Source organism: Idiotropiscis lumnitzeri, chromosome 18, assembly GCF_059441095.1.
Source record: "Idiotropiscis lumnitzeri isolate Australia: NSW breed Sydney's pygmy pipehorse chromosome 18, RoL_Ilum_1.0, whole genome shotgun sequence".
In the NCBI taxonomy this organism is placed as follows: domain Eukaryota; kingdom Metazoa; phylum Chordata; class Actinopteri; order Syngnathiformes; family Syngnathidae; genus Idiotropiscis; species Idiotropiscis lumnitzeri.
The window spans coordinates 16123107-16142191 of NC_142408.1; the positions used below are offsets into that span (position 1 = coordinate 16123107).

Below are 19085 nucleotides of genomic sequence, written 5' to 3' on the forward strand. Positions count from 1 at the left end.
TAAAAAAAAAAAAAATTCTCATATATTAAAGGTATTACAATTCAATAAAATATTGGGACAAAAAATAAAGGTTTCTTTTTTACAATGAATAAAATGTGCGATTAACTGCAAGTTAACTATGAAAAAATGCGATCGATTATGATTAAATATTTGAATCGCTTGACAGCACTAAGATGGCTTTTTTATTGCTCCTCTGTCAACATATGTGCACATGTCTCAAAGTGAAGCAACCCAGAAGTTGTATAACAAAAAAAAGAACAAAGCTTAAAACGAATGCAGCAATGCCACAAGGTAGCACTGCAGGACCACAACTTCCCATCTACACGTACAAACAAACGACAACAAAGTATCATTTCAAATGCATTGTAAAATAATGAAAAAAAATGAAGCTGACCACTTTGCGGATTTCGCCTATCGCGGGTTATTTTTGGGACATATCCCCCGCGATAAACGAGGGATTACTGTACTGTGAGCTTGTTTAAACTGAACAGTAGTGACTCAATTGAGGATTGAGGTTTATTGTCAGGGATGTTTCTGTAAAAACAAGCCTGAACAAATTAATCTACCAGCCAAGATTGTCTTTGTCACTCGCGCGGAGCAGTCCTTCGGACCTCTCAGTGAGTAGGGCCAGAGAAAAAGCTAAAGCTTCCTGCTCCCGTGTGGTTTTATTGCATCACAGACAAGCAATTTGAATATGCAACTCATACAGATTGGAAAACTTGAACACTGACTTTATCACACCCATCTAACAGTTTCAGTTTACGCGACATCTTTTGGTTCACACTTCTGCTAAATTTGAGCTGACCGGTTTCCTGTTATGCTGCCAGCGCAAACACTTCTGCTAATTCTGAACCGCAAAGAGGTACATGTTCACTTGTGACCTTCTGACCTGTAAGCATATTGAAACTTGATAATATAACAAACTTAAATTTCTTTAACATTTATAAACTAACATTTTAGGAATTGAGTGTCATTGTCCTTACATGTTGTTTTTTTGTGGTATGAATATTACATATTTACAATTACAGTATAGTGTGTTGCGCACAATAACAGCAAACTATGAATCTGTCCCATGGAGCAAACCTGTGATAATAGTGTATTGCCAGAAATGGTATGAAATGTCACTGTTTTATATGCTTCAGATGATAAATTCAAACCCTCACAACTCTGATTTATACTCACAGGGAAATAATTACGGGTACGATTGATACATTTGATCGTTTAATTACGCATTTGCCTTTTTACAGCGATCTTACTCCATAGTAATTTACCTTTGACCAGCGAATCATTAAACATGTCCAGTAGGGGGTCAATTAATATGAAATTTGTTATAGAATTCCACACCGAGCCCATCTGGGCCAGCCGACCTCCCAGACTGTAACACGTTAATCGCATCCAGTACCGCTTTCTTCAATATCGGGGGATCTAGAGCGGCCTTCTGCTCACCAGATAATTGTCCATATTTTCAACTGAGTCTGGTTGTTGTTCTGATGTAAAAACATTTCTGTAGAAGTCTTGAAAAGCATTATTTAATTCTCAGGGTATCAAAAAAATGATTTCCTTGGTCGTCCTTAATTGAACAAATAGTTTGGGAATCCGCGTTTTTCTTAGCCATATATTTTCCAGCTTTATCACCCCTTTGATAGAACTTCTGTTTTTTGCAACCCTTATTTGGTTCTGTGCTTCCCTTGTTAATAAGTAATCTAAGGCACAGCGAAGTGCAGAAACCTCCTTAATATTACGCAGGGACGGTTTTCCACTGCATCCTTTCTCTGCATGTTTCAGTTTGGATTCTAGTAATTTTTTTTTTTTTTTTTGCTCATCTTGCCTACGCTTTTTGGTGGGTGTGTAGGATATAACTAGAAAAGGCTTTTGAGTTTTCCCACGATTGTGATGCATCAACAGTGGAAGCAGAATTAGTAGCAAAGAACAATTTAAATGTTCTTTAAAAGTAAATCTCTCATCCGTTAGTATAGAAGGGTTACATTCCCAGTATTAAGTGTGACAGTGTACTTGGGCTGCACGATTTTGAAAAAAACCTAATTGCGATTTTTCTGACCAATATTGTGATTACGATTCGATTTGCGTTTTTTGTATTTTACACATTAAGATGCATTAAAATGCTACGATTGTTAGTCTTTTAGTTTCTGAACCAAACAATACATTGGGGTTCACGGTATGGTAAGATTGTACTATACTAAAGTTGCATATCCAGAATAATAACACAGAATGGAGAATAGCGTGTCTATTATTTATTTTTTGGCAGCATCATTAAAATCAAACAAGGCAATTCAAACCATAAATAATTTAATGTAAACAATCTTCAAGGAGCCAGTCAAAACATTTAAACAGGTCAGCATTGCACACTGTTATGTACTTATTTTAATTAATCCTTTAAAACTTACAAATAAAAATACTAATGACAAAACACTCTTCTCTCGTGTATAAACAGTGCAACGTTTAGGAGTCTAAATATTGCACACTTGTTTTTAAAAGGATAGCTGCTTTTACACAGTAAAAGCTACAGTAGCTTTTCAAACTATTGTAGCATCTTCAAAAGACACGTCATACGTTCATTTAGTTATCTTTTTTGTTACAGCACAGGGTCCTTGAGGGTGCATGGGAGTTCGCCCAACCAGTCTACATGTGTTTTGTGGACTTGGAGAAGGCGTTCAACCGTGTCCCACGGGGAGTTCTGTGGAGCGTGCTTCGGGAGTACGGGGTACCAAGCCCCTTGATACGGGCAGTTGGGTCCCTGTACCACCAATGTCAGAGTTTGGTCCGCATTGCCGGCAGTAAGTCGGATTCGTTTCCAGTGAGGGTTGAACTCCGCCAAGGCTGCCCTTTGTCACCGATTCTGTTCATAATTTTTATGGACAAAACTTCTAGGCGCAGTTGGGGCGATGAGGGGATCCGGTTTGGTGACCTCAGTATTTCATCTCTGCTTTTCGCAGATGATGTGGTACTGTTGGCTTCCTCAGGCCGTGATCTCCAACTCTCACTGGAGCGGTTCACAGCCGAGTGTGAAGCGGTTGGGATGAAGATCAGCACCTCCAAATCTGAGACCATGGTTCTCAGTCGGAAAAGGGTGGAGTGCCCTCTCCAGGTCGGGGAGGAGATCCTGTCCCAAGTGGAGGAGTTTAAGTATCTTGGGGTCTTATTTACGAGTGAGGGGAGGATGGAGCGAGAGATCGACAGGCGGATCGGTGCAGCCTCCGCTGTGATGCGGACGCTGTATCGGTCTGTTGTGGTGAAGAGGGAGCTGAGCCAAAAGGCGAAGCTCTCGATTTACCGGTCGATCTACGTTCCTGCCCTCACCTATGGTCACGAGTTGTGGGTCGTGACCGAAAGAACAAGATCTCGGATACAAGCGGCCGAAATGAGTTTCCTCCGCAGGGTGTCTGGGCTCTCCCTTAGAGATAGGGTGAGAAGCTCGGCCATCCGGGAGGGACTCAGTGTCGAGCCGCTGCTCCCCCACGTAGAGAGGTGCCAGATGAGGTGGCTCGGGCATCTGTTTAGGATGCCTCCTGGATGCCTCCCAGGGAGGTGTTCCGGGCATGTCCCACCGGCAGGAGGCCCAGAGGACGACCCAGGGCACGCTGGAGAGACTATGTCTCCCGGCTGGCCTGGGAACGCCTGGGCATCCCTCCGGCAGAGCTGGAAGATGTGGCTGGGGAGCGGGAAGTCTGGGCTTCCCCGCTGAAGCTGCTGCCCCCGCGACCTGACCCCGGATAAGCGGCGGATAATGGATGGATGGATGGTTACAGCACACGATGCTGATGCCAACTCCGAGCAACCTGTTCCCTCATCATTTCGCACATATCTCACTCACTTCTCCATCTGCTTCTTTCCTTCTCACACACTCCTCCCGTCCAATTTGTTATAATATTATTAATATTCTATGGATACGATTGTGTGGACGTAAGGTTTACGTTGCAATTGTTAAGATTTACGTTACAATTGTTAAGGTTTACATTCCAATTGTTAAGGTTTAACATTTCTATTCGTGCTTTGCGTCTTTTCCCATCCCGCGGGAGTTTCAGAATCAGAATGCCCTTTATTGTCATTGTATTTAGTGTACAACGAGATTGGAGAGCTCCCCTCTCTAGTGCAAATATAATAAATAATTTAATTATTCTGTCACTCCTGCTGCCTCAGCACTTCCGTTGTGTTGTGGCTTTTGCAATAGTGCTGAAATTCAATGTTGTTGTGTTGTGGCTTTTGAAATTGTTGTGACCTTTCTCGGCCACTGTAATGAAGGCCTAGACATAATATAAAGTACATGTTGTACTGCTCGGAGAAAAACATTAAAGAAATTAAGATGTATTTGCCTTTAACAGTGGGTGGCGCTACCACTACAATGAAAGATACATTTGGAGCTGTGTGCAGTGCTTGACGATCAACAAATATGAACATTTTCGAGAAGATAGGATCATCTGAAATATGTTACAGAAGCTTTTAGTCATTCCTATTTGTGATAGTTTTAGTCGCCGAAAACTCAAAATGGTTTTAGTTGACGAAAACTCAAAACAGGTGCACGAGGACTGGTGCAATAAAAGCTTGATCGTAGAGATGCACTCCTCCCCCAACATTGAGTACTTGTCCGTTGTCTGCCTTATTTTCTCCTGAGGGAGCTAACAGTAGTGATGGTCACTGCTGTTTACATCCCCCCTGATGCTAACGCTAACACTGCGCTCTCGCTACTCGCGAGCGTCATTAACAAACAACAGCGGGCCCATCCTAATGGCATTCATTTAGTAGCTGGCGACTTTAATAAGACCAATTTAAAGACTGTACGCCAAAAGTTCCAGCAGCATGTAAAGTGTCCAACGAGGGCAGAAAACATACTGCCACACCCTTGCACGCCATACCCCAATACACCCCCACAATGTGAGGCATGTGCTCCTGGCAGTAAACCCCTGGACGACGAAACTCCAGGAAAAGTCCTCTGAGCATGTGCCCACCAGCTGTCCCATGTTTTTTGCAGGATCTTCAACCTCTCCCTGGCTCAAGCAGTCATCCCCTCAGGCTTGAAAACTTCCACCATCATTTCTGTCCCCAGAAAGTCACCCACATCCCACCTCAATGACTACCGCCCTGTTGCTCTCATACTAGTCATCGTGATGTGCTTTCAGAGACTTGGTTCTTCAGCATATCAGACTTCCTTCCTCCCACACTGGACCCCTACCAGTTTGCTTATTGGGCTAACAGATCCACTGAGGTCGCCATCGACACTGTTCGGCATGTTGTGCTATGCCAGGATGCTCTTTATGGACTACAGCTTGGCATCTTCATCAACAAACTGGACATTCTAGGCCTCCCCGCCCTTACACGCAACTGGATTAAGGACTTTTTGACCAACAGACCCCAGCCTGTGACACTTGGCCCCTACACATCCTCCACCCAAATGCTGAGCATTGGTGTTACTCTGGGATGCATGCTGAGCCATTTCCTGGACACTTTCTACACCTATGACTGTAGGCCGGCCCACGGAAACAACACAATCGTCAAATTTGCTGACGATACGACAGTCCAGAGACTAACGGCTTGGTGTGAGGACAACAATCTTCAGCTAAACACTGCAAAAACCAAGGAGATTGTCATCGACATCAGGAGGAACAACACTGTACCGCCCCCCTCTACATCAAAGGTGAGGGTGTGGAGCGGGTCAGTGGTGAAGAAGGTTCATCAGCTTCTACACTTGCTGAGGGTCCTCAGGAAATACAACCTGTACAGCAAGCTGCAGCTGGCCCTACCACTCGTCCATCGACAGACAGACAGGCAGACAGATTGAGGCTCCAGAGGACAGTCAAAATAGCGCAGAGGCTTATTGCCTGCCCTCTCCCCTCCCTCTCGGACATCTACACTACCCGGTGCCTCAGCAAAGCTCACAAGATCATTAAGGAAATTACTCAGCCGAGCTCACACCTCTTCGACTTTTTGTCCTCTGGGAGGCGCTAAATGTCCATCAAAACAAAGACTAACAGACTGAAAAACACTTTCTACCCAAGAGCCATTTCCATGCTGAACTCTCGCACACAACTACCTTTGCCTTGTCGAACTGCAACATTTTTCAAACTTATTTCTATTAATTTTATTTCATATTTATTATTTAATTGTTTAATCTTTAATTGATATATTTAATACAATTATTATATTTGCAACTCAAAATTTACAATGACAATAAATTCAGATTCTGATTCTGAAATGGATAAAACTGGTAACAGTGGAATCAACGTTCATTGCTCCAAAACGAGCCAAGAACCAAAACATTTTATTTGGCAACTGTTGTGGCTTTATTTCACTTAAAGCAGCATAAACAAAATAAAAATGTTTTAACAACATAGACTCCGAGTAGACTTGTTCTAATATAGTGCCACAAGTACAAACTCTCTCAAACAATGTGTCTTTACTTGTAACCGCTTGCTGTTATCAGGACGGAATAGCCTACCGAGTGTCACTGTCGCAATGGTCCGTCAAAGGAAAGCGTGTCAGCGTGTGTGAGCCGAGACGAATGACCGCAGCCGTGTTCGTGTTTTGTTGTGCCGTTGTGCACAATGGGGAGTGCACCCGGCGTGCATGCCCAAACGAGGATAGGTTGCACCAGCATTGCAATTTTTTGAAAGACAGGTTACATGTACAATAGGAAAGGATGTCAGAAATTTTTAACGTCTGACGGACCACACGCTAACCATTTCGTCCTGTCTCATCTCCTCACTGAACATTCATGTACGTCACATGTTTTAGCCATCAAAGAGCCATGTTTAACTCGTCATTGTATCGTGAGCGTCATGAAAAAAAGGGGCGTTTGAAATATTTTTGTCATCGTCATCTGTTTGAAACACATCATCCTTTCCCCTGTTTTAGAAAGGGAGACCACCACCCCAGTGTACCAATCCCGAAGCACTGTCCTCGATGTCCATGCTATGTTACAGAGTAGTGGCCTGTCAACCAGGACACCCCACTATATCCAGAGTCGTTACTCTGGGCAGACATCATCTTCCCCCAAAGCCTCGCCACCAAGAAGCTTTTTAACCACCAGGGTTACCTCAACCCAAGTGATAGGAAAGCCTGCCTTAGAGACCCCAGTCTCTGATTACTTGCTTGGAAGGCATGTCATGGAATTGAGGAGATTTTCAAAGTACTCTCCCCACCAATTCACATCATCCCATTTTGAGGTCAGCAGCACCCCATTCCCACTATATAAAATGTTGTTCGTGTACTGATGGTTCCCTCGCCAAACCCCTCCCACGCCCGTGTTTTTGCCTCAGTGACCACCAAGGCTGCATTCTGTTTGGCCAGCCAGTACCCATCAGCTGCCGATCGAGTCCCACAGGCCATCAAGCCCCGATAGAAATCCTTCAGCTTGACGGCATCCCTCATTTCTGGTGTCCACCAACAAGTTCAAGGCCTACCACTACAACATTCACTGACCACCTTGCGGCCACAGCTCAGGTTGGCTGCCACAACAATGGAGGCACAGAACATGGTCCACTTGTACTCAATGGTTGCCCCCTACCTCGAGAGATGGGTAAAGGTCTGCTGGAATGGGAGTTGATACTTTTTTTTTAACACTTTATTTATAATTTCCAATTAACACAAAAACAATCTTATTCGCTGACAAAAACAGATCAAACTCAAAATGTAAACTTACTAAATGATTAAAGACAAAAAACAAACAAAAAGATAAGCAAAAACGCAAAAGGAAAATGAGTGTATGACATACCTATATAGTAGACTTGTTCTAATACAGTACAAGTACAAACTCTATCAAACATATGTCTTCTTTATTTGTAACAGCTTGCTGTTATCAGAACTAAGTAGCCTACCGAGCTTGATTAACTTTTAGGAAGGCGCATCTCTCCAAAAAGACTCTTGCGCTGATGCGGAGGGTGGAGCTCGGCTGGCATCTCCCTCTGCCTTACCGTCTCTAGTTGCTGTGTGCGACGCGTGCGCTCTGCGTGCTGTCCCAGTGGTGGGCGTGCCCAAACGAGGATAGGTCGCACCAGCGTTGTAATTTTTTGAAAGACAGATTACATGTACAATAGGAAGCGATGTCAGAAATTTTGAACGTCTGACGGACCACACCCTAATAATTTCATCCTGTCTTGTCACTGAAAATTCATGTATGTTGTGTCATATTTTCGTCGGAAGAGTTATGTTTAGCTCGTCATTGTCTGATTATCGTTATGAAAAAAAAACGGGGTGTTAACTAAATAGTTCTGTCATCGTTGACGAAAACAACACTGGTTGCCACTGGTGGCGCCATATGTAAAACAGAATATTAATACATAGATTCCTTTACGTCGCGACTCGATATACATGTGAAGTTTTTTTTTTTTTTCAAGCATGTGCGGGGAACCTCTATGGCGTAGGAAATATTAAACGCAAACTTTGATGCCCCTCCCCCATCATGATTCTTTTTTTTTCCCTAGTGTTTTTCCAAGGTCTTTAAGATGGTCCAGCCGAGGTTTGAAGTCAATTGGATGAATCCCCTTGTATCCGGGTGCACAAGTATGACCGCTGTATATGTGCAGAAATGGGCCAAAATTGACAAAAAGGAAAGGCGTTAGGCTTAAGCTCTGTCGCGCTGCTGCTCTGATTTTCGGTCGCCACTCGCTGCAAGATTGTATGGAGACGTGCAGTGGTCTGCGCGCTTGCTGTTGATGTCACGTGATGTCTGTTGTTTGTATGTTTTGGGTTATTAAATAAATAAATTAATTTAAATACATTTACTGCTACTTTTGCTAGTATCATCCATCGGTGTCCTGTGTGCCTATCACTCAAGACGTTGCGTCAGTGTTCCGTGGCTTTGGGAATCATTGTATTATACGGAGGAAAAATATGGACTTGTATAATTATGAAGCATTTGACTTCATATCAATACATTATATTTATACAATCTTGCAGCCAGTCAAACACAACATTGTTGCACCTTCAGTTGGAAAAAAACGCAAACGCTTAGCTCCTGTTGTATCATAAGACAGACTGCGGAAGCCAAGTTTTTTCCTCGGTTTTGATAATATATATTCAATGACTCTGACAATGTGAATAAAGAACATTTTACATTATTTACCTTATTATATTGTTGGCTAAATGGCATATAAATAAAATAAATGTGCTAACCAGAGACCTAATATTTGTATGATTTTTAATTGAAGTCAAGTAATATATATGAAAAATCCAGGATATTCAATACAATACAATTTTATATATTTAGCGCATTTCACAACAGCTGGAGCTGCGGGGAGAATGAGGCTTGGATCAGGCAGGGGGAACATTTCACAATTACAAGTTTATGCTAAACTCTGATCAATATTTAACATTTATTTGCATTGTTGATGTGAGAAGATATTCATCACAGTTGTTTACAAAGTACTTTTAAATTTTGTTTAAATGAGTGTATTTAATCTATACTGAACACACTTATATTGTCCTCATTTTCAAGGTTGAATGTTACATTTTAAAATAAAACTAATCTGGATTCAACCCATAATCCTTTATTTTCAATACAAAAAAAATATCAATATACAGTAATACCCCGGTTATCGCGGTTAATGGGGACCGAGACCACCCGCGAAAACTGAAAATCCGCGAAGTAGCGGCGCACCTTCAAAAATAAATAAATAAAATAAAATACTTATATATACTTTGCACCTATATATATAGAGATATATATATACATATATATATATATATATATATATAGGTGCGAAGTAGTGGCGCACCTTCAAAAATGCTTAAAAAAAAAAAAATATATATATATATATATATATATATATATATATATATGGGTAGAGAGAGAGAGAGTGAAATTCATGTTCTAACAAAAAAAAAAAAAATTATTATTAAAACTTATTTTTTATTCCTCAGCCATTATTTTCGTATTTATTCAATTACTTCTTTTTGTATTTATTTAATTACTTCGGCTTTTACCTGCTGGTACGCCGTCCGGTGTGCCCTGTGAATGTTATGATCCTCCAGCAGAGCTGGAGGATTGAGCAGGACTCTCCAAACGCAGACAAGGGAAAAAAGGTGGTGATACAAAGATATTTATTATAATCACAATATAGTCAGTGTAATCAGCGCATCTCGCAGCAGCTGACGGCATGGCGCGAGACGATCGCTGGAGGAACGCCCACACAGCTGAAAAAACAAAAACACACGCGGCATGACAGGCACGGATCATGACAGTGAAATGAAAGGTGGCATTCTTTTATTTATTTATTCATTCATAACTGACAGCCTCACGCTACGCTCGTGTCCGGGCGGAAGAGGTGCTCCTATTCGGCTTAACTGTGACACACGCCCGCTCTCCTCCTCCAGAGCTTCCATTCGGTTAAACTTAGGGGCCGCTTGTAACCGCCCGTGCCCGGGGAAGGTGCTCCTCTTCGGCTTACTGTGACGCGAGCATGCCCTCCTCCTCCGGAGCTTCCATTCGGTTAAACTTAGGGGCCGCTTGGAACCGCCCGTGCCGGGGAAGGTGGTCCTCTACGGCTTAACTGCCACGCACGCCGGCCGGAGCTCTGGTACGGTCCGAACCGCGCGAAACGTCGCCACCAATCGTGTCCGGGGGAACGTGCTCTTCTTCGTCCACTCTCTTCTTCGTCCACTCTCCTCTTCGGCGCACGCCGGCCGTCTAACCGCTCCAGCGCCCCCTCGTGCCGCTTGGCGAAACTACAATGCCCCCGAATATTTTTTAGACCCGCGAAGCACTGAAGCTGCGAAAGGTGAACCGCGAAGTAGCGGGGTATTACTCTATATCGATATCGACCGATCTGTCATACTTGTATTGCATATGGTTTTCAGCCATATTGCCCCGCTCTGGTGTGCATAATGATTTGGAGTGACTTGAAAAAATACAGTAATAACACCAGGTTATTAATTAACCTAATGCAATAGTGCAAGATTAAAATGTGTTCAGTGTAAATGTCCTAATAATTTTGAACAAGATTAACTTATTGCCATCCTTATTTATTTGCATTGTGTTAAACGTGTCTTGTTTTTGTTTTACTTCCTGTTCAGTGGAGGATCTGGGGTCCTTTTTTGTAAAACATGACTTCAAAAATAGAATGCGGTCGACTTGTGTGAAATCTACGCTTTCATTTCGACTGGAACAGTGTCCACAGCAGCTCAACAACCCCTTCAATGAATACTCCAAATTTGATGGCAAGGTGAGTTCTGAAACCTTTTTTGAAAGTAATGATCCGACTGTACTGTTTTGAATAAGCTGATTGGTATTTTAAGTTAAATCTTAACCACTTCCAGAATGATAAGTGGAGCTCTAGTATTCTACTTGGTAGTGAAGTGGCTACAAATTCAATAAACTTTGTGAAATTAGATTAGTTATGAACTTCCCCAGTTTTGTGCTGCGTGTTACAAGCAAAAGGCAATTCTGTTAATATGAATGTATTTTCTGTGCTCTATAAAATACATAACCTTCTTAAAGGGCCATATTGGCACAACAGCAACAAAAAAGATAGATGTCTACCTCTCAATGCAAGTGGGTCAAGAGAAACTTCATCCCATGGCTGTAGTGACCATTGCTAATGCCCGCGTTCATGATCTCATTGGGCTAATCTGTTGGCAATACACAAGTGAGGGACGAGAGCCCAAACTCAAGTATGTGCAAACATTTTAATTAACATTTTAACATTTAGCAAATGGATTCTATTTTTACAAATTTTCACTCTGTCGACAGTGAGAATGTGAATGCTTATTGTCTTCACATTGCGGAAGATGATGGTGAGGTGGACACGGACTTCCCTCCTCTGGACTCCAATGAGCCAATCCACAAGTTTGGTTTCAGCACTCTGGCATTGGTGGAGAAGTACACCTCACCTGGCCTTGGTTCACGACAATCACTGTTTGTCAGAATGTAAGTGATAGAATAAATGCATTACTTTATGTGTGTGTATGCGTGCACGTGGGTGTATCTGTGCCTGTGCGTGTGCGTGCGTGTGTGCGCGCGTGCGTGCGTGTGTGTGCGCGCTTGTGCGTGTGTGTGTGTATACAGTGAACCCCCGGTTATCGCGGTTAATGGGGACCGAGACCACCCGCGAACACTGAAAATCCGCGAAGTAGCGGCGCACCTTCAAAAATGCTTAAAAAAAATATATATATATATTAGAATTAGAATTAGAAATCCCTTTATTGTCATTGTACTCAAGAGTGCAACGAGATTAGAGAGCTCCCCTCTGCAGTGCAATACAACAATAATACAGACAAATATATAAATTAGATAAATAAGAGAGTGCAATGGAAAATAATACTGAATAGGGTATATAAAAACACATCACGATGCTGTTCTGCAAGGTAAGGGTGGTCTCGTGTGTGTGTGTGAGAGTTCAGAATAGAGATGGCTCTCGGAAAGAAACTGTTTCTCAGTCTATTGGTCCTCGATTTGATGCATCTGTAGCGCCTGCCAGAGGGCATCAGGTCGAACAGGTGGGAGTTTGGGTGGGCATTGTCTTTGACGATGTTGAGAGCCCTGCTGAGGCACCGGGCAGTGTAGATGTCCGACAGTGAGGGGAGAGGGCAGCCAATAATCCTTTGCGCTGTTTTGACTGTCCTCTGGAGCCTCACTCTGTCCGCCTCAGTGCAGCCGCTGTACCAGGTGGAGACACAGTACGTCAACAGGCTCTCGATGGATGAGTGGTAGAAGGCCAGCAGCAGCTTCCTGTCCAGGTTGAATTTCCTGAGGACTCTCAGGAAGTGCAGGCGCTGGTGGACCTTCTTTACCACTGCTGTGGTGTTGTGTGTCCAAGAAAGGTCATCGGAGATCTGTACTCCCAGGAACTTGAACGTGTGGACCCTCTCCACACACACGCCGAGGGGGGGCGGCACCGTCTTGTTGCTCCTGAAGTCGATGACGATCTCCTTTGTTTTTGCAATGTTGAGTTGCAGTCTGCGTTCCTCGCACCAAGCCGTCTCATCACCTTCCGAGATCAGACCGACCACTGTCGTATCGTCAGCAAACTTGACGATGGTGTTGTTACCGTAAGCCGGGCTGCAGTCGTAGGTGTAGAGGGCGTATAGGAGAGGGCTCAGCGCGCATCCTTGAGGGGAACCGGTGCTCAGCGTACGGGTGGAGGACGTGTAGGGGCCGAGCAACACAGTCTGGGGTCTGTTGGTCAGAAAGTCCTTAATCCAGATGCGTGTGAGGGCAGGTGTGATTTCCAGGAGCTCGGCACCAGATAAATGTCAGGTTTAAATGCCCTGACGCCGTTAAGAGACTGAAATAACTTACTATAGGTGGCTGATCACCAGGCATGGTTGTTCATTTTTACCGGCCGGCCGGGAGAGAGGCCAAGAGCAGACCGGCGTCTTGCTCCGTTCAGCTCTGCGCACACCCTCTCTCTGAGCCACCCTCCCTGCCACCTCTGCTTTTATTAGAGCTTGACTCAAAACTTACAATGTGGGTCTGTCTCCAGGAAACAGGAAGCCATAACTCACAATGAAAGCAATGAAATAGAAACTAAAGCAAAAATGTAAGTGTGTGTGTGTGTGTGTGCGGGTGGCTGCCCGGTGCCTCAGCAGGGCTCTCAACATCGTCAAAGACAATACCCACCTATACTCCCACCTGTTCGACCTGATGCCCTCTGGCAGGCGCTACAGATGCATCAAATCGAGGACCAATAGACTGAGAAACAGTTTCTTCCGAGAGCCATCTCTATTCTGAACTCTCACACACACACACACGAGACCACCCTTACCATGCAGAACAGCATCGTGATGTGTTTTTATATACCCTATTCAGTATTATTTTCCATTGCACTCTCTTATTTATCTAATTTATGTATTTGTCTGTATTATTGTTGTATTGCACTGGAGAGGGGAGCTCTCTAATCTCGTTGCACTCTTGAGTACAATGACAATAAAGGGATTTCTAATTCTAATTCTAAAGCAAAAATGTAAGTGTGTGTGTGTGTGCAAACAATGATACAAGTAGTGGATAAAAACATGATTTGAAATACACAAACTGATTACATAAAGTTATTTGAGATTAATGTGATCCTCAGCCCATCTTACATTTATCTCGTTGTGGATTTCTAAACTTAAAATAAATCATGACCTTACGGCTTTTAAACAGATCATCACAATGAAATCATACAACAGTTTGATCAGTGGAGGGGCGAAAACCCTCATTAGGAAAAATTTCCCCTCCTCCCTTCCGCGTGGAATGAGAACCTCATGGTCTGATGACCACTTGGGAATAAAACATATAAATAAACATTTCAATATACTTATTGAAAAATAACAAAACTCTCCACGCAGAGCTTGTCTCTGGGGAGGCTTGGCGGAGGCCCCTTGCCTCGTTGTAGGAGGGGACAGCCGTCCTTGCCTCCCGGATCTTCATGTGTGGCGTGTATGTGTGTCGGGGCAGGGGCATAAAGGTCCATGTGTTTTTTGGTTTCAGTGTCCAGTTTGAGTTCGTCATTCTCAACATCAATCAGGTTGTAATGGTACATTTGGGCAACAAACATACGATTAACCATCGTCTTTGTCATAAAAATAATGCAACATGAACAGACTACACATAACAAAATGAAAACTATAATTATCCCAATAAATTGTGTCTTTCAAATTCTTCATAGTGGCCATAACATCAATAATTGTCTCATTTTCATTAAAAATGTAAGTGCAGCAATGTTCTCCCCAATCAGGGCTGAAATTTCTTTATGTACGTCATTAATTTCCAAAAAATATATAATCTTTTTGCTCTGTGGCTTCAAACATTCGTATCTGTGGCTGGTTGTGTGGTTCTAATGTACGTGTGGTCTGAGACTGTGACTCTGGAGGGACTTCCGTCGCTAGGCCTTTGAGCAGGAAACCGAAGAAGCTTGCACTGCGACTGGTGGATCCAGCCGCCACGCCCCGCGACCTTTGCTGCCGTCGGGGTCACTGCCATCACCTGGCGAGGGCCGTCTCAGCGTTCACTGTCCCAACGAGGTCGTTTCAACACCTTGAAGAAGAGTTGGTCTCCCACACGGACCCGGTCTGTCTGTGGGTCAGAACACACTGGCCAGTAATTGTGTCTTTGCATCTTTTTCGGTCAAATATGTTTTTCATGTGGACTGGGACCAATGTGCCAGTCGCTGGTGGTTCTGGTAAATGTGGGAGTCGATAGGGGATAGTGTCCTTCCTTCGGCTGGCAATATCCTCATTGCTATGATTGAAACACAGTCGGGCCATTGTCTTTTTGTTTCTCTCATTGTCTTCATAAGCCTGGCCTTAACAGTTCCATTAGTGCATTCCACAAGTCCTGCAGACTGTATGCACAATGACACTTTGAGTCAATTTGCAGCAACTGTCCAACTTGTTACATCATTCACAAAATGCATCATTTTCACTTTAAATCACTCTTGAATTTCCTAATGTTGGGATAATTCGATTACACAATACTTTTACAACTGTTTTAGCATCAGCATATGTTGTTGGAAACAACTTAACCCATTGTCAGGTTCGCCAATTTGACATATAGGGTTCATAGCTGAAAGAAGAGAGGCACTAAGCTCAAGTGGATACAGAGAGGTTAATAAAGTTTATTTGGCAACTTCATCTCCCTTCTGTTCCTCGATGTTTTTCACACATTCCCTTTTATAACATTGAGGAATCAGATTACACTTCGAGAAATCAGATTACATTCAAGGGTGGTACAGTTCGTCTTCTCAAAAGCTGGTTTAGTCCGGTTTATCATTGGCGTGCCGCCATGGGTCGCAGCTGACTTTGACGTCAACATCTTTTATCAGGACCCAGCACGATGTTGCTTGCTTCAGACTTCGATGCCAACTTATCAGGGCTCCTCACGATGTTGTTTACTTCATCCTCACTTCTGAAGAAGTGCCACCGCCCTGCCAATTGCAGACACCTCTCTGCAGTAGAGATGTCCTCCTGTACCTCCACTCTGACTGTAAACACTCAAGCATAGTCCACTCCACTAATTTGCAACATGTCATGCGCACCATGTATTGAAATAATGCTGCGTCATGGCAAATGTATAATAACCTCTAAATATTATTCTAACACCCATTTTTGAAAACAATTACAACCAAGCAATATTGCATCTCTAACAAATAACATATTGTCTACAAAAAAAAATCAGTTAAAGAAAGTCTGTATGTGGGAATAATTTCATATCCTACTTTACCCCTCTTGACACATGACTACGCTCATGTGTCACTCTTGTTACTCTTTCAACCAATGAATTAGGCAGCCAGGATTAGCCATCTGCCAATTTGCTGATCCTGTCCTCAGCAATGTTTGCACCTTTGTTATCCCGATGTGTGCGTTCAATCTGTAAATGGCCAAAAAAACACGTTATTAAGTTTCCAACTTCTTTAATTCACCCGCCTACTCCTCGCCCAGGCGAACACGCCACCATAAACAGAGTCACGCAGGTTCTCGCGATATCCGCGCACAACATGCGGGATGTTAACAATCTCCCTCTTTCTTTAAACTAAAAAAAAAAAATAGGAAAAGTGGCAGCAATCCTGAACATTTATAAAATGCATTTAACAGAACACAAATTCAAGGAAAAAATTCACATAACATGTATAACATACCTGCACCCATACGCCTTCCTCTAGGGCTTTAAGAAGCATCAGGAGAGAAGCACCTTTTTTTGTTAAGCAGTCAGCAAGTTGTGACTTTGCATCTGACTATTGCACTTCTTTGATTTTGTTTACCTGAAGCAGTTCTTTGATACTGCTTATTTCTAACCTAAGTCTCTTTTCTGTGACCTGTTTTGTGGATTTGAGAGAATCAAACAAGGAATGGTTATCAGTGACACAGATGAGAGGAAGAGTATTCAGGTCAGCTTTTCCAGTGGAAAGCTCAGAATAGAGTGTAGCCAAGAACATGGCATTATCAATACCATCTGACATAGCCAATGTTTCTCCTGCCAGTGTACTCCTCACTACACGTCTGATTTTCTTAGATTGCCAAAACAAAGGGGAGAATTTTCCAAATTTACCCGTGAGAGCTATTAAAGCTCCACCCTGTGTGCCTCCATCTGGAAGATTCCCCAACGAAGCATCACTGAAGACGGTCAAACTCAAATCATCATTTTTGCCCAAATACTGAAACTTAAGTGTGACTTTCTCTGACTTAAGTTTCCATATCATCTTGTTGGTTTCATGTATGGACTGAGCAGTAGCATTTTTAATGTTCGATGCCAGGATGCATGTGTCAAACATAACATCAGGTCTTGTTTGTTTAGCAACTCACAAAATCTGTCCAATTTTGGACTTGAGCTGATCTCTCTCCGTTTCTGGGCCCATCTCATCAGTCTGTCTGTTCGTGTCTTTATAATTTATTTCTGTGTTTTCAGTCATTTGTTCTCCTCCATGAAGACTTTGTTCATCATCTGAATTCTCTAATACATCAGTCTGAACCGTATTTTATTTTCTATACCATTGTTGGGAACACTGCGAAGTGCAGGTTCATGCTCATTGTGTGCATTTAATTTACTTAGCCTGGATTGATGTACTCTGACAAGAATTCCGCCATGTCTTACGAACACAACGGCTCCATCCTGACCTATAACTACAGCAGGACCCTTCCACTCTGAACTATCCTGTCGCTTATAATACACTTTGTCACCTGTTTCATACATTTCATCTGTAGGTCTGAGCTGCTTACGTAACGCCCTCCTAATTCTTTCAGAGCATTCCACCTCCGTGAAAGCTTTTCTATCAGCATGTAATGCTCTTAAGTGTTGCCCTACTCTAGTACTCATATTCATACTCTCTAGAGCAGGTGGTTTATCAATTAAGACAGACGGAAGATTGGGACTGTGTCCAAACACAAGCTGGTGTGGACTATAACCATGCACATTGACCAGACTGTTTTTGGCCATAAGAGCCCAGTCTAAAGCAGTTTGCCAGCCACACCCATTTTCCTTTTTTACTTTCAAAAGTGTCTCAGTCAGAGTTATATTGTGTCTTTCCAACAAACCGTTGCTCCAGGAACTGTACCCCTCTGTAGTTTTCGTCTCAATGTTGAATTTCTCCGCCATGTCTCTAATCTCTTCATTATTGAACTCTCCACCGTTGTCCGTGAAGATCCGCTTGGGGGCACCGTGAATATGTATCCACGAATGAATGAAGGAGCTGACTATATCCGAAGGTTTCTTAGACCTCACGATGTTTCCAGCGCTAAATCGTGTGAAGTGATCGATGATGTGGAGGTACCACACACCAGATTCCAGCTCATGTAGATCCATTGCCACTGTCTCATTGTATTCGGAGGCTAAGGGCAAGCCAACTGCCGGTTTGGGCTTGGTCCTGCGGTGTTTCTGACATATCTCACAGTCACGAATGATGTCCTCCAGAATGATCAGGCAGTCTTTGTCAGTATTTCCAGAGCTTTGAATAAGCCTCTGCAGCCGGTCTGCAGAGGCATGACCAATCTGCTTGTGAAGCTTCAGGAGCACTTTGCGTTTTTCTCTAGAAGACATCCCTGTTGTGACAACAAGTACTTCACCTTCATTGCTGCTCACCTTTGTATTTCCATCTCTTATGTCCGCACAGTAGTGTCCGGAACTGGTGAACTCAAGAGGCACTTGTTGCTTAAACATGACAACTCTGTCATTCTCCATGTCTAAAACAGTCCCTGCTTTCTTTAAAGACATTTTGCTCAACAATGAAGGAATATCAGCAGGAACAACTTCTGTTTCAATGTGACATTTTGTTTGTCCAATCTTGGCTGGGATCTTTACTTTTCTATTGGAGTGCACCACTTGCTCATCTCTAAATCTAAAAGGCCTGCAGCTTGGAGATTGTGTTTGCTGCAGTTTGTTCACTTGACTTTGGTTCAGTTCTTTAAGGTAACAATCCAGCCACTTCTCACCACAAACAGTACGGGTGCATGCAGTGTCAATTATGGCCGATCCCAGTGATTCAGCCAGAAATATCTCAGAGTTGGTCACAATCTTGGTAAACAGTGTGATGTTACACTCCACACCATCACTTTCCGTCAACTTGACTTCATTCCTCCGATGAGGACAATCCTTCGCCCAATGATACGTGCTTTGACAAATAGCACATTTTGTTCGCTTGCCAGCTTTGTCGAGTGGATTTGTA

At 43.1% G+C, this 19085-nt stretch overlaps 1 protein-coding gene across 5 annotated transcripts in view; it reads left to right on the plus strand.

Annotated features, from left to right (window-relative positions):
• Positions 1–19085, plus strand: part of mapkap1 (MAPK associated protein 1) — a 141772-nt gene that overhangs the window by 54981 nt on the left and 67706 nt on the right. For all 5 annotated transcript variants that reach the window (XM_088280984.1, XM_088280982.1, XM_088280981.1 and 2 more), the window contains 3 exons: positions 11026–11174; positions 11450–11622; positions 11702–11878. In XM_088280984.1, the coding sequence (XP_088137110.1) occupies positions 11026–11174; positions 11450–11622; positions 11702–11878 (499 nt within the window). The remainder of the gene's footprint in view (positions 1–11025; positions 11175–11449; positions 11623–11701; positions 11879–19085) is intronic.